The 16278-nt window shown below is 39.5% G+C and overlaps 1 protein-coding gene across 3 annotated transcripts in view; it reads left to right on the forward strand.

Annotated features, from left to right (window-relative positions):
- The window catches only part of STK4 (serine/threonine kinase 4), a 97414-nt gene that overhangs the window by 40824 nt on the left and 40312 nt on the right, over positions 1-16278 (forward strand). For all 3 annotated transcript variants that reach the window (XM_042461831.1, XM_042461830.1, XM_042461832.1), the window contains one exon: positions 11347-11498. In XM_042461831.1, coding sequence (XP_042317765.1) covers positions 11347-11498 — 152 coding nt within the window. The remainder of the gene's footprint in view (positions 1-11346; positions 11499-16278) is intronic.

Consider the following 16278-nt stretch of genomic DNA (forward strand, 5'->3'; position numbering starts at 1 on the left):
TGAACAGCCCAGCCAACTTTCAGCAGCATAGTGTTGTATTGTCCAGGATACAAAATTCATGGGCTGGGGGAGAACAAAGTTTAATTCACCAAAGGCAGCAAAAAGCTTTGAGAGAGCATGCTGCCAGCACTAATCAATCAGAAATGGGGAGAAGAAAATCAGATCAAAATGGCATTAGAGAAAATGTTAACTCTTACTCCAAACAAGAGATGATTAGAACTGGCAAGCTCCCTTTCACAAAATCTTTTTATGAGAGCCCAGCTCAGCTTGTCCTTGTCTTAAATTCTGTCTTGCTGGAATTTATTTATTTATATGCAGGATAATGAAGACAGGTTGGAGGAAGGCAGACTTTCAGTGTTGGTTTGCAACAGCATGTCTGCAGTAAACAATGCAGAATAGTTTGACCTGGAAAGAATGGGTTTCTGCTGTATGTGATCCTACTGTTTCTGTGTATACTTATGCACAACATGAAAGGTAAACAACTGTCTCCAGAATCACCTGCTGAGCATGTGTGAAGAGCAAAACAGAAAGAAAAGGGGGGAAGCAGAATAGCTTGTCTTACAAACTACTCTGGCATGTTGGAAAAACACAGACCAGTAAATTTTGCCACCAAAATGGAATTCATAAGAAAAGTGGAGATGTAGGGGGAAAAAAGGCATCCTGGAATGCACTTTGGAAGAAGCTTTCAAGTGGTCTCTAGAAGAGGGAAAATGTTTTTCTTTACTTATGCAACACCTTTCTGTTTCATTTCACAAATGCATATTGCTAGTTTTAAATAAGACGTTTGCTGAAACATGTTGAATTGCTCTTTTTGAAATGTGGTCTAGGTAACTTTGTACCAAGTGACTTGCTGTTATTTTACCCAGAGTTACAGTAGAGAACTTAAATACCGGTACTTTGATTCCCAAACCCCCATTACTCTGATTCCATTCTCTGTAAAATTGGAGATCTGAAATGGAGCATAATTAAATACAGACACCTCAGAAGGCATCCATTAAATGTACAATTGCAGATAAAATCTTATCGACATATTTTATAAAAGGGAGAGATGAATGTGGTTTACCAGGAGATGTCTTTTTTTTTGCATTGGTTTTTAGTGCTAAAAAAACCCAAGGATGGACATAGGCTTTATTTTGCGTTGTAATTAAACTTGTTCTGTTACAACAGGATCTCTATGCATTAAAAAAGCCCAAATAACAATGACATCCTTTAAGAATAAATGGGATTTAAGACACTGTGTGTTAAGCACTTGATTTATGAAGATCAGTATTACTCCATCCCATTATTTATCGTTTCCTCATTTCCACTGATGGAAATCATTAACAATCAGGAATAAAGCCACCTTGTCTTGGATATACTTGTGTGTCCTAATTTTATTATGCCTTATTTTATACAAGGAATAGGCCTACAGTATAAAGTTGATCTGCCACTATACAGTACTTTGGATTTAATAGCATATGCTGTTCTAGTTATGTTTAAAAGTTGCCTTTTAAAAATTATAATGTAAATATTAGAAGATTATTTACTCAAGGATGTGGAGTAATTAGTTATGGAATACTGGATTTATAGCAGTGCCAACAAAACAAAGGGAGACTGAATGGTTTGATAGGCAGCTTCATCCCTAGACATTAAGTAACATTTCTAAGAGGAAAGATGCTAGCAACATACCTTAACAGTAAGATTACATAAGCAGTTCCTTTATCCAAGAGAGAATTTCATAAGAACTTCATCTATTGGGGTAAGTCAGCATAAGAGAATGTCTAATGTTTGAAAGTTTAACTGTCCAATGCAAATTGGGCTTTATTTTCTCTCTTTGTGTATTGTTTGTCTTCAAGTTGTTTCTGACTTATGGCAATCCTGTCACAGGGTTTTCTTGGCATATTTCTTCAGAGAGAGCTTGCCATTGCCATCCTCTGAGGCTGAGGCAATGTGACTTGCACAAGGTCATCCATTTGGTTTTTATGGCGGAGCAGGAAACCATGACTCGAACCATGCTCTCCAGAGTCATAGTTCAACACTCAAGGCATAACACCACGCTGGCTCCTATTTTGCATCATATTCTGGCCATTTATATTAAATACTATTTTTAATTTTTACACCAAGAACCACATTCCCTATCCCATTTATCTCAATACTGCAGTTTTGCGAGAGGTTTCTGTCATGAAGAGTAGATGTTCTGCTCTAAATCTTGCACAATATAGGATTGCTATTATGACTTTCCTTGGATTAATATTTCAGTCTATTACAGAGGTCTGACATGACCAGCCTCTACATGAGGAATCAGCAACAGAAGTAGTTTCAGGAACGATTTTTAATTTTTTTACACTTTCCAAATTTATTTTAATAATAATAATAATAATAATAATAATAATAATAATAATAATTTATTTTCTTTATATTCCGCCTCTCACAAAATGCAGTCGGGGCAGCTTACAATTAAAATATATAATCTGAACCCTCAACCCAACCCCCCCCTTAAAATACAATTTAAACAATGTAGAATTTAAAACATACTTATAAACATTCAGTTAATTCTAACACAATATTAACGGTATCTAAATGGGAACTTCTGGATTGTTCTTTTGACACCCTTAGTGTTAAAGGCAGGTGACTAGGACTTTAGGGTTGCAGTGACCTGATGGTTTCATACATGAAGGTGGCTGGCCCCATATTTGCTTCTAATGTTTGACTTGGAAACCTTTTTCCTGTTTCTTTATTCAACAAAGCCTTGCTAATTAAAGAAAGGTAGCAGCTTCTCTGGATCAACTGCTTTCTCAACCGTAATTATTCAGTATAATTGATTGTTTCCAAAAGTAATTGCTTCCTGCTTAGGCTTTTACTTTCCACTTCAGTACAATTTTTAGCTATCTTGCTTGTTAAAAAAGAGGATTTGCCTTCCCCTTTTGGGCTTCCCACTTTTTTTATGGGGGGATCCCATGCTTAAACCTCTCAAAACCTTGTGAAATTGAGGGTACAAGTAGGTTTTTTTTGTTGTTAAATTTTTTTTCAAGGGGGGGGGCTGCAGACTGCATGTTCTCATCTCTGCCCTGGAGTGTCAAAAAGAAAAATTGGTAATGTTCTTGTCTTTGATTCTGGGGTAAATTACAGCCTCTGCTGTCATCACGGTTTGTGCACGTGCGTGTTTACTGTAATGTGAATACCTTTTACAACTGTTTCTTTTGGATTTGTTGTGAAAGTCTGCGTTTCACTCCATGCATCTGATGAAGGAGACTTGAGTGTATGAAACTGAAAGCTTATGCTACAAATTTCTTTCTCTCAGTCTCAAACGTCCTACAACACCCCTTTGCATTTCATTCAGTGTTTATGTGGGCCCGGACAGACAGGGCAAAATAAAGCTGCTTTGGGTCACTTTGGAGGTATGCTGTTTAAATAACACTTGCATCTTAAGAGGCTAGAAGCTGCGCCAAAGCCATGTTCCAGTCCTTAGGATTGGGGCATGGCTTTGGTGTGGCTTTCGGACTCTTCAGGTGCATGCATAATTTAAACAGCATACCTCCAAAGTGACCCGAAGCAGCTTTATTTTGCCCTGTCTGTTCGGGCCCTGTCTTTCTGTTGCTTAGGTGGTTCTTGTACAGTTTTCCAGTGTTTCCAGTCCATGCCCTGCCAAAAACATTTTGCTGCTTTTGAGATACAGTTAAAGCAATTTTATATCACTTTACCTTTCTTGATGAAGTCTCTCTTAAAGATGTCTCGCCCATTCCATTAAACTAAAGCACTGGAGTCCAGTAGCAGACCATTCTGTGTAAGCCTGCAGATTACAGATCCTAAAATTTTGTAGGTTGGAACCATGACAGTTAAAATGGTATCAAACATTTTTCATTGTGTAGTGCAGATGGTGGGTTTGGGTGGGTTAACTAGTGAAAATTGTCTCCTGCCCTTTCTGGAGTTGACTACTCTTGCCGTATAATGTCATAAACTAATATGTCAGCAACAAATAAATTCTCCCTTTTGAGGGAGAGGTTCTTATGTTCTGCCCTTATGAAACGACTAAGGGGCCTTTGACTACTGGCACACCTCCATAGAACCATAATAATAATATTAATAATAAAATTTATTTATGTTTCCCTGCCTCTCCCAGTGGATCGAAGCGGGGTTACAGACTAAATAAAAGCACAAAGTGTTTACATCAAAATTCAATTAAAAGCAGCTAAAAACAATAAAATATCTGACATCAGACAATAACAATAGCATCAACAAGCAAGGCAGAGCTCATACACAGGGCATGTCATTCATATCGGGGGTATTCATATCAGGTGGGGTATGCTCGGCTAAAAAGCTCGGTTTTAACTGCTTTTCTAAATGTTTCTAACGAGGCTGCCAAGCGGATCTCCTCGGGAAGACTATTCCAAAGTCTTGGAGCCATTGATGAGAATGCTCTTTGCGAACTAGCAACAAATTGAAAGGTTGCTATTTCCAATAGGTTCTTACCTGATGTTCTAAGAGTGCAAGGAGGATTATATAGGGAGATTTGGTCCCGTAAGTAACTCGGGCCCAAGCCATCTAGGGCTTTATAGGTAATAACCAACACCTTGTACTGTGCCCGGAAGCAAATAGGGAGCCAGTGAAGATAGAATCATAGAGCTGGAAGAGACCTCAAGGGCCATCCAGTCCAACCCATTCTGCCATGCAGGAAGACACCATCCAAGCCCTCCTGACAGATGGCCATCCAGCCTCTGCTTAAAAACGTCCAAAGAAGGAGACTCCACCACTGTCTGTAGGGAGTGTGTTCCAGTGTTAAACAGTTCTCACTGTCAGGAATTTCCTCCTAATATTGAGGTGAAATCTCTTTTCCTATAGCTTGCATCCATTGTTCCGGGTCCTGTTCTCTGGAGCAGCAGGAAACAAGTTTGTTCCATCCTCAATATGACATCCCTTTAAACAGTTAAACAGGGCTGTCTGTTTAAACAGTTAAACAGGGCTGTCTGTCATATCACCTCTTAAACTTCTCTTCTCCAAGCTAGACATACCCAGCTCCCTAAAAAGGTCCTCACAGGGCATGGATTCCAGATCAGAGTGCCAGAGAACTGGTCTGGAGTCACGTGACTCACCTGCTCCCCCAAATACTGTTGAGATCCTACAGACTAAAAAGATGGGTTTATGTCTAAGGCCCCATACAGACAGGCCAAAATGAAGCTACTTCAGGTCACTTCGGAGGCATACCGTTCAAATGATACACGCATCCCAAGAGGCCAGAAAGTGCCTTAGTACTGAAGCGTGGCTTTGGCACAGCTTCCAGAGTCCTAGGACACATGCAACATTCAAACCGCATACCTCCAAAGTGACCCGAAGCAACTCTATTTTGGCCTGTCTGTACCGGCCCTAAGAGACACACTTGCTACAAAGACCAACAAAGCAGCATTATAGAAATTACATACCTCAGTTAACAAAACTTCATAACCTCAGTTAACAAAGCCTCTGACAAAGAAGCTCCTTTTCCCAAAGTCTTTTTACAGGAACCCAGCCTAGCCCTCCTTTTCTTGTTTTCTGTCTAGCTGGAATGTGTGTTATGTTTGTTTTTGTTTTGCAACATTGGTATTAGGAGGATGGCAAAGGAGGGTTGGCGAAAAACAGATTTTAAATGTTGGGTTGCAAGCAGCTTGCTATGGTAAAGAATGTGATGCAAGTTTGACCTGGGAATAAATGGGATTCTGTTCTAGAAGATCCAACAGTAACCAGGGACGTAGCCAGGATTTTGGGAAGGGGGGGTCCAGACTGAGTGCCACCATTTTGAGAGGCTAAGAGCCCCCCCCCAGACACAAAAAGGGGGTTGAGCGTTTACATTAGAATGGCACCACTTGAACTTCCGTTATGGCTCCGTGCTGCTATGGAATCTTGGGATTTGTAGTTTTGAGAAGCTGTTTGGCCTTCTCTGTCAGGTGCCACAACAAACTACAAGTCCCAGCATTCCACAATATGGTGCCAAGGGCAGCTAAAGTGGCATCAAACTGGATTATTTTTTTCAGTGCAGATGCAAACTGAGTCCTTCCTCTGAAGGCGTTTACATCAGATAAATTCAGCTCGATAAAGCAAAGCGCAGCTGTTCAAGCAATGAGCGGCAGCCACTCTGTTCATGCTCAGAGACACTCTGCTCATGCTTTGAGACACTGCATTCCAACTTCTGAGCTGAGCTAAGAACCCAGGCTGCATCCACACAACATTTCATTCCCACTTCCAAGAGGGATTTTTAATTCCAACGCACACACACACACACACACACACACACACACTCTACATACACACATGCACACAATTTTTAATTCCAAGACTCATCTATCTGTCTGTCTGTCTGTCTGTCTGTCTGTCTGTCATAATTTTAAATTCCAAGACATTATACCTTCCTTTCTTTTTATAAAAAACAAACCCCTTTAAGAGAATCCTATTTTGAGAGAAAGGCAGGGTATAAAATCAATAAATACAAAATTATTGTGCAATAGTCCATCAGTGCATGGCTTGCATTATAAGACTTTATAACTTTAAAATGTTATACATTTAAAAACTATTAAAATCACAGTAGGCTCAGAGTGCTACAGAATCATGGAATCATAGAGTTAGAAGAGACCCCTAGAAGGGCCATCCAGTCCAACCGCATTCTGCCATGCAGGAACTCCCAGTCAAAGCATCCTCAACAAATTATGTAATGGAGGTGTCCATCTACATTGTAGAAAGATATACTATAGATTAATGCTATGGAAAATCACCACCTTGAGTCTGTATATTGGTAGAAAGGTGGGATTTAAGAAAATAACAACAACAACATCTGGGTATTGTAGTTTTGTGAGATAATTAGCATTCTTTGTCAGAGAGCTCTGGTGCCACAACATACTACAAATCCCAGGATTTTCCATAGCATTAAAGTGGTGTTGAACTGGATTATTTCTGCAGTGTGCAGCCTTATTAGACTGCAGTTCCCAGCAGTCTGTGGTGCTGCTGGATGATGGGGCCTGCAGTCTAGCATTGCCTGGAGCAGAGCCATAGGACTCCAGAGCCCCAATTCATCCTCTGGCAGAATTTTGGGGAAACTCCTTTAAAAAGGCAAAAATAAGGAAAATAAAAACTCCTTGCAAAGTAAAAGCCAGAGGTCTTCCAATGGACTTTGCTTCCAAGGCAGGAGGGCAGAGAGGCCAAGATCTTTAGATTGAGTCCTTAGGTTAATTAATTAATCCTAGAATCCTAGAGTTGGAAGAGACCCCAAGAATGGCCATCCAGTCCAACCCCATTTTGCCATGCAGGAACTCTCAATCAAAGCATCCCCATTGATATGCTGAAAAGGGGCCAGCTAAGTGTATTTTATTTTATTTTTCTTTTAAAAATGAGAAAAAACAAGGCTGGAAGGAGCAGAAAAGGGCCAAGCCTTGATATCTGGACCCCAGAACATGCTAACTCCCAGAATTCCATAGCCAAGAGCCACAAAAGAGTTAAATCGCTGCCAAACCTGTTTATTTCTTGAGTGTGGATGCAGCCTGATGCAGCCTCCTGTCCCTCCCTCGCTCCCTCTCCTCCAGGGCTTTTTGTCTCCTCCCCTCAGGCCCCGTAACAGAAGTTTAGGGGCGGCACTTGGGCTCCTCCTGGCTTTGCCAGGGCCGGGAGGAGAGCCTCCTCACCCTCCCATTCTTCCACCCTCCCTCCCCCTCTCTCTCTCAGCCTCCCTGCTCCCAGCGAATTTTTTCCTCTAGTCCTCCTCCGTGCTTTTGATGGAGGGGACGGAGGAGTTTTAAAGTGCCTTGATTCACTTCCTCCCTCCCTGGAAGAGACTTTTATTTTGGCAAAAGCACAAGGGAGGAGGCGAGGGAGGAGGAGGAGTGGAAGCCAGACTTCTATGGAAACGAAAGGGAAAGAGCTTGGTTTGTCTTTCCCCCTTTCCCTCTCGGAGCTCCGTGGTTTTAATGGTGAGGAGGAAGGGGGGAGGAAGGAGCTTGAATGCCCCCAGGCCTGAAGGGGGGGGACCAGACCCCCCCAACCCCCCCCCCCCCCGCTACATCCTTGCAATAACTGAGGCAAGGTAAACAGCTGCCACCAAAATCACTGCGCATGTGTGAAGAGCAAAATAGAAAGAAAAGAGGAAAGCAGATTAGCCTGCCTCACCAGCTAGATTGGCATGTTAAATTTCACCACAAAAATGGAAATCATAAGAAAAGTGGAAGCTGTTGGAAATAGTCTCTAGTACATTGCAAATGTTTTCTGTTTATTTATGCAAGGCTTGCTTGACCTGGTTGTTTCATTTCACATGTGCATGTTAGTTCTGAATTAAAAGTTTGCTGAAACATGTTGAACTGCATTTCCTTTTACTGGTTAGAAACCTATCCCTGTTCTTTTCCATACTATACTATTTGGTACCAAAGTTTCTGTTAAAGAAGTAAAGCCCAGAAGCACATCTGCTTTGTTAACTGAGGTATATCTGCATTGCATCTTGTTTCAAGGCTTCAGTGTAAAGGCAGGAATGAAAAATTAAGAAATACAGTGGTGCCTCGGGTTACGAAAGTAATTCGTTCCGCGGCCGCTTTCGTAACCCGAAAAGCCTTCGTAAGCCGAATTGCCATAGGCGCTAATGGGGAAAAGCCGCGATTCCGTGCGAAAAAGCCGAAAAAAGCACCAAAAGTTTTTTCGTAACCCGAAAAAACATTCGTAACCCGAAACAATAATTCCCTATGGGATTTTTTCGTATCCCGAAAATTTCGTAACCTGGGTATTTCGTATCCCGAGGTACCACTGTAACTAATATGAGTTCTGCTTTATTTTTTAATTTATACTTTTATTTTATTGCATATCTACAAACCTAGGAAGAAGCATCATGTGGGATTTAACATATACTATATACATGGATATGTCTTATGAGGGCAAAGAGTATATAAGTCTAGGTTTCTGTAGACATGCTTGCTAATAAGCATGGTTTTGTTAAAATTCCAATGCCCAATCTCTCTATTTGAAAGAATGAGCAAATAAAGGCACAGAAATAGGTGGATAGTACTGGAGAAGGAATAATTTTCTCAAAATATATATCTGGCACTTATTTATTCACCTTACACCTCTTTCTCCAGCATGAGATACAAAGCAGCTCATAGCTGGAAAACACTGATTATAATAAAAACTTATTTTAAAAAAAGTTAAGCAATCCTATTAAAAACAGCACTAATACAGTATAAAACTGTTCAAAAGCATTTAAAACATAGCAATAAGAAAGAAGTGCAGAGACCTCTTTAAAAGATGCATAAGTAAAAATGTTAACCATTAACACATCATTCATATTTGCGATCAGTGTGCCTGAAGGCACCTTGCTCTCCATTGTATTTTTTCATGTCTGCTAAGTTTGGTTGGGGAGGCCTTGCTTAAATTTCCCTCCCAGAGACCAAGGGGATTACTATACATGGCTATTAGACTGCAGTTAGATCCTGAACAAAGATGCTTTGGCAATACTTATAGCACAAAACACCTCCAACACATGTCTTCTAAGTGTGGTTGAGGCATCCCTTTTTGTTGATGGAGAAAACCCCTCAATAAGCTTGCAATTACATTAGTCTTCAGGTGCAAAACGTCGCTGCTGGGGCAGTTGCAATATTTTCAGTTACCTAGTGTCATTGTCTCCTCCTCTCCCCCTCACTATTCTCAAGCAGCCTGATTGTCTTAATTTTTGTTTCTATTTCTTTTCACTTTTTTAACAACTTAAATCGCATTAGTAGAATTCCAGAACTGAGTGAAAAAGTAAAAATAAAGATATAATGAAAAATACCTAAAGGTGTGCTGACTAAGGCATAGGGCAGGGAGGAGTCCAGAAGAAAGTGCGATGATAATGGCTACTCTGGAGCAAGTATGTTTCCATTTTTTTTTAACTGACATGATTGTTGTGAGAACAGTACTTGCCTGTTAATGAAGAACTGAATAGGAAACTTTTGTAATGGTTGGGTGGATTAACAACCATTTGGTCATCACTCTCTGTGCTTCTTAGCAAACAGTGAAAACCATGGCTGTCACCTTCAACAGGCTTTCACATTATGTCCTGGGTCGAGATGGAAGCTTCATGTAAACTGTCATTCTGAATGGTTTGCTCTGTGTTATGGTTGAGTGAGTGGTTCTTATTATTTTTAGTTTGTTGTATAATGTTTTGAGTGCTGTGTTAGAGTAAAGCATGCTATAAATGTTTAATAATATAGCAGGAACAACAAAATATATTGGGTTGTTGGTAAGTTCCTTTTTCTGCTTCTCTCCCAGGTTGTACCAACCTTGTCATGCAATTCACAGTCTGTTAGGGAAACTTATTTCTTGCCTTCCATATTATGAGGGAGCCTGAAAATACCTTAAAATATAATAAACCCATAAAATATCCATAAAATATTAAAATACTGTGATCTAAGTTACATTTGTTAATCTTTAGAACCACAGTTCTGTGCAATCTTAAGTAACAATAAATAAATAACCTAAAAGACAGCATAGGGATTTGGCAACATAGATGAGATCTTCATCATCTTTTCTTGTTAAGAAGGTTGAACCATGCTGTGATCCAACTGAAGTAACTGGGGAGTAGTGGTGATTTTGAGGTTACTGCTTGTCCTACTCTGGAGTAAAATATTTTTTCTTAATGTTAGTCCTAATCCTGTAAAAACCTCTTGCTCCTTTACTCCTTACTCCTTACTTATACTTCCCAGCCCTGGGGGAAAGCACCACTTGTGTGTGTGTAAGTGTCTCTCTTTGCCTCCCAGCCCCTTCCCCAGTGCAGTATAATAAAATTGTTTGTTTGATGTTTGCATGTACAATATAATAACAGGAATAAAGAGTGACAAATATATTTTGTTACTCCTTATTCCTACTCCTCTAAAAATCTCTTACTCCTTTACTCCTACTCCTACTCCCAAGCCCTGATTACACCACCACACTGGCTCTCTAATAAATCCCATCCGGGCCTGTTACTGTTTCCTAGTTTCAAAGGTACAAAAGATGTGAATGTTGACTGCTATGCCAGTACATGAAGTAAAGGATGATAGCAGCGGACAGAAGAAATAACAGATTTCTCCAATGCTGTAACCTGGGCTTTGAGGCACAGGCATTGGTGTGTTCTTAAATCAGTGATATTCTCAATCATGCTACTGCTTTTAGATAAACACACTTTCATTCCTTCGCTACATCTTTTAAAAAAAATTAAACCAAAACTTTTGCTTTTCTTTAATGAGAAAGTGCACATTTATTTCATGCATGGAAGGGTTAAAATTAACATGATTGTTATGTGTGGGTAATGTGAAGAGCAATGTGGTAAACAGTTATTTAGTTTAGTGGGTTGTACATAAAATATTTTTATTTAGAATTAATAAAAGTGGCCTTTACATTTTATATTTATAGGAAGAGATGAAACAATGGAATCTGTTAGACCATCTTTCCTTGAATACTTTGAACAAAAAGAAAAAGAGAATAGAAGAAACAACTGTGGAAGGCAGATGCCTGAAAGATATTCCTCAGATTGGAGAGTACCTCAGGATGGTGACTATGAATTTGTAAGTAAAATATATTGGTCTAATTTTCAGTAGAGAGAAAAAATCCCTAACCAAAAGAAGCATATGAAAACAAAATAAAGTGTAGAAAAGAACTGTGCAGAATATTTCATTATTACACATGGATGGTTTTTATTTTTTTTTTAAATAATTAAAATATTTAAAAGTGCAGACAAGTTCAATCACTTATTTAATGCAATGATATCCTAAGCCTATTGTGAACAAACGATTCAGTTCATCAGTGAAAATGGTGCATAATAACTCTAATTTTGCTGGATATTTTTGTCTCATGGCCTCCTTTAATGATATAAAGTTGTTTCAGAGTGCAGCTGATTCCCCATTTATTATCTCAAAACTCAGTAACAAGGATGTAAGAAAAAATTTAAATGCTTATGGTTTGAAATGGTGACAAATGTGTACAGTATTTGTCTTTTGAAAAATTCCCCAAACTTTTCAAAACCTTCTTGGTTGCAAAAAGCATAGTACTTTTTCATCACTCTTTATGTATCTGTCCTGCTTTCTAACCAAACAGCTAGAGAACCTAGGATAGTAATTCTGGCCTAGATCAAACATTCTGCTGCTGCTGCTGCTGTGCAATGGTAACATGTTCCTCTCCCATGACAACTTACAGTGCCACATGAGAACCAACTCTGGAGAGTTTCCCAGTGCTTGAAAGCTAGTTTTGGGGATGCAAAGAAATGGTAAAGTGGAGAGAGAAGATTGTACTCCCTTTTAATTTCACTGATAGAAACAGTTGTATCGGAGGCTGTCACCTGTTGAATTTAGGCCCCTTTTCTCAACTACTAGTAAAAAGAAAGCTATATTCTAGGTAGAATTTTATGTGTGGCACCTGTAGCTCTTTTGGTGGATTCTATCTGTGAGCCATTTGTTTAGGCTGTATCAGAAGCAGAAGAGTAAAGCTGGGTCACATCAGCTCTGCTGAGAAGACATAAAGCCAAACAAGGGTTGCCTCTTTCCCATCCTTTGTTGAGCAGTCATTTTATCAGGCTGCAGCAAAAGAAGAGATGAGAAGTAGTAGGGTCGCATCATTGACTCAGTTGAAAAACTACCCATTTTTTGTTCTTAGATCACTTCAGGCTAGTGATAAGACCAAATTCTTTTTTGTGGTTTCTACAACTCACACAGATGGGAAATGCTATGAAGCAATACACAGATGACCACTGAAAGAACCATAGTTATAGATAACCAACCTGTTTTCCCATTACAGCTCTACATGTAAGAATTTTATAACATTAAGAATAGCTGTCCTAAGTTTTTTTAGTTTGTTTTCTCTCCTCATCTCTTTCTCCTCTTCTGTTGTGCCTTTTTAGATTGTAAGCCTGAGGGCAGGGACTGTCCTTGGTTTTGATTGATCTTTTAAGTCACTGTGGGAGTTTTTCTGGCCAAAGAACAGCGTATTTAATGTCTTATATTACATTTGACATTCACAGAGCTCTGGAAAACAGCCTGAATTCTGTGACACTTGCATGGCTCATAAGAATTACTGAATCTGTTGCAATCTAAGTTTTTCCTTTCATTATAGAAAGCACTGCTAAATAAATCTAAATGAGAAGATTGTGATCCCCACTCCAATTTAACCCTATTGATTTTTATATGAATAGCTTTGCTCTTGAAGTGTGCTATATTTCACTCTTCATATTTCCAGAAAGGTTTTTGAAATAGAATAACTCATTCCTGAGTGGTAGTTCCACTACTTTCTCTTCATTTAATGCAAGAATAAATGGCATGATAATTTTTTTAGCAGAATAGCAGCTAATTCTACAGCCTAATTAAATGCTGAAATGATTTTGATCACCATTTTAAAAAAAACATTTTAGTTAGAAAAAGTTTTGTATATATATTTTGGCAGTACAGTGGTACCCCGGGTTACGAATTTAATTCGTTCCGCCGCCGCGTTCGTAACCCGAAAATCTTCGTAAGCTGAAAAAGCCATAGGCGCTAATAGCGAAAGCCGCGATTTCGTGCGAAAAAGCGCCGAAAAGCACCAAAATTTTTTTCGTAACCCGAAATAACCTTCGTAACCCGGAACAGTTTTTTTCAATGGATTTTTTTCGTAACCCGGAAATTTCGTAAGGCGGCGCATTCGTATCCCGGGGTACCACTGTAATTACCAGTCATAGAATGCTGTGCTTTACCAGGAAGTGTGCATAGGACACCACTCATAGGATATGTATACCCAAACTCCTAATAACAATCATGGGGATTAGTGATGTGAATTCATAATATACAGCGCGCCCGCACCATAGGCGGCCTTGAGCATATGCGCTCAAGCCACGGGGCGGAAGGGGCGGCACGTCCCATTCAATTGAAGGGGCGGCGCGTCCCATTCAATTGAAGGGGCGTGTGCGCCTGTTGCGCCCCACGCCACCGCGCACGAGCCCCATTGTTTCCAATGGGGCTTGAGCATAGGCGGAATTTGCCTTACGCGGCGGGATCCGGAATGGATCCCCCCCGTAAGGCAAGGACGGACTGTATATAGAAGGTACCTGGTAAAGGAAAAGCCCATTAGAAATTCATCGTAGAAGCTGTTGGTTATTATCAGCACTCTGTTTTAATGGGGCAATATTATTCCCAAGGACATTCAGTGTTTTCTCTTCACCTATATCCCTTAAGAAGTTATAGTCCTTAGCTGGGTATTGGGAAGTGAAGGGAAGAGAGAAGACAGGACAAGAATATAGATAAGGTGCATGTTAACCCCCCCCCCCCCATTCTTTACACAGTTTTGTATACTGAGTACCCATGTGTACATGCAAGGTGTGGGGTTTGGGAAGAAGATGGGGATGGACAATTCCATCAAAACCATTTGTGGCATTTTGTAAGTTGAGCACAAAATTTGAGAATGGTCCTAGCTGTATTCTGAGCCATTTGTTGGAAGGGCTATAAATGTGCACACCCAACTAAATTATCACCCCTCCCCAGATGAGAAAAACAAGTCAAATTCTTTTGAGTTGTCTCTATTAATGGGTAAGATCCTGCCCTATTGATATACTCTAGTCTTCGCATACTTGAAATTTATTGTCACCACAATTTGTTGTTTTTGAGACTGCTGAAGGAGCAGTTTGGATTCTAAACCAAATGTGCACTTTTATTATTATTATTATTATTATTATTATTAAACTTTATTTCTAGATCGCTGTAATTATACACAGCGCTGTACAAAGTCGATAAAATTAAGGAGTATATAAAAGCCTGCCCATTGCGTACACTCTAAGATAATAACAATTAAATAGAGAAATAGATAAAATTACCATGTAGAAAAGAAAAGACAAATTAAAAACATCACATATAAAAGCAGATCACATCACATCTTTTCTGCTAGACTTTAGATCATGATTAGAAGAGGAGAGATGTGAAACAGCAAAATACAGTATTTCTTGCAATAATAGGTATCCCATCAACAGTGATACATTACATTTTAAAAATTTAGCTTTGGGTGCTATTTGTCTGATTCATTGTAGTGCAGAATTATGTTCACTTACTACTGGCTAGCTGGCATTTTAGGCAGAAACTTTATGACATGATATCGGATGCTTTTAAATGGATATGCCAGGGATTTAACCTAGAAATTTCTACATGCAAATTTGTGCTTCACCACTTAGCCTTAGTTTCCCTTTCCATAGTTTTCATTTGCAGCTGTTTTTAATCTGTGCTCCATTCAGTTGACGTCTTTGAAGCAAATTGTTCTTACCAGAAGAGCCACTTTATTTAGTTAATGCAGTATTTTGTGCCACTAGTATACAAAAAGATACCAGAAAAATTGGCCTGAAGCTCTGCAGGTGATGGGTGTGTGGCATGAATTGTGCATGCAGAATTTCCAATTACAATGATCAAGAGCAATTGAAATAATTCAGTAGTAGAGGGTTGAATAACATTGCACTAGTGCATATAATTAGTCACTTACTCTGACAGGTGAAATAAATTATACTGCTGTTTTTATCCTGAAGGTTTTGCTCACGTTCCTTAAGTTCCATATATAATAATCTTGGATTTACAACATGCGTTGTTTATTAAATTTCTAATCTTCTTCAAGCATCCTTAAGATAATTACATCCTATTTTGTTAGATATATTTGTCCATTGGGAGTTGTCTATAAAGAGTAAGAGGTTGAAATGTCATTTAATGCAGATTTACCAAAGATTGTAATGGAAATATGTTATGCCATGTATTCACAGTGAATACTTGGTCCTAGACAATCTCCTTTGGTGTGTGAGTGTATGTGCATGGATCAAATAGGCATTTTCTTCCATGTTGCTAAAATTTCTTCTTAAAATATTTTAGTATGGCGCACTCTGTATTGGCTAATAGAGATAAATGGTGAAAGAAGGTAGATATAACAGGTATACTTAAGCTGCTGTTCTTGAACCACAGCATAGGATGGTAGAACTAAAAGACATTGCCAGTATTTTAGTCTGGAAAATCAGTATGCAAAGGTTTCTTATACCAACGTTGAGACTAAGGCCTGGTACAGATGGGCCACAAGTGCTGTGTCAGTGCCAAAATTAGGGTTGCAGAGTGTGCGGCAACCGCACGCTCTGCAACCCTAATACGTATGGATGGCGCCATCTTTACGTGGCACCATCCATATGTGACGTGTGTGTACAACACAAGTGCGGTGCCACGTCCATATCTCCGGGCGCCACCCTTGCATCATGAGCATGTCACAGTGCGCCAGTGGCACACTGATGACGTCCTCCCCGTGTGCCAAAAAGAACCCGCTTTTAGCAGGTTCTTTTCGGAGCAGGGGGAGCCAGCACGGTTTGGT

Source organism: Sceloporus undulatus, chromosome 4 (genome assembly GCF_019175285.1).
Source record: "Sceloporus undulatus isolate JIND9_A2432 ecotype Alabama chromosome 4, SceUnd_v1.1, whole genome shotgun sequence".
NCBI lineage: Eukaryota > Metazoa > Chordata > Lepidosauria > Squamata > Phrynosomatidae > Sceloporus > Sceloporus undulatus.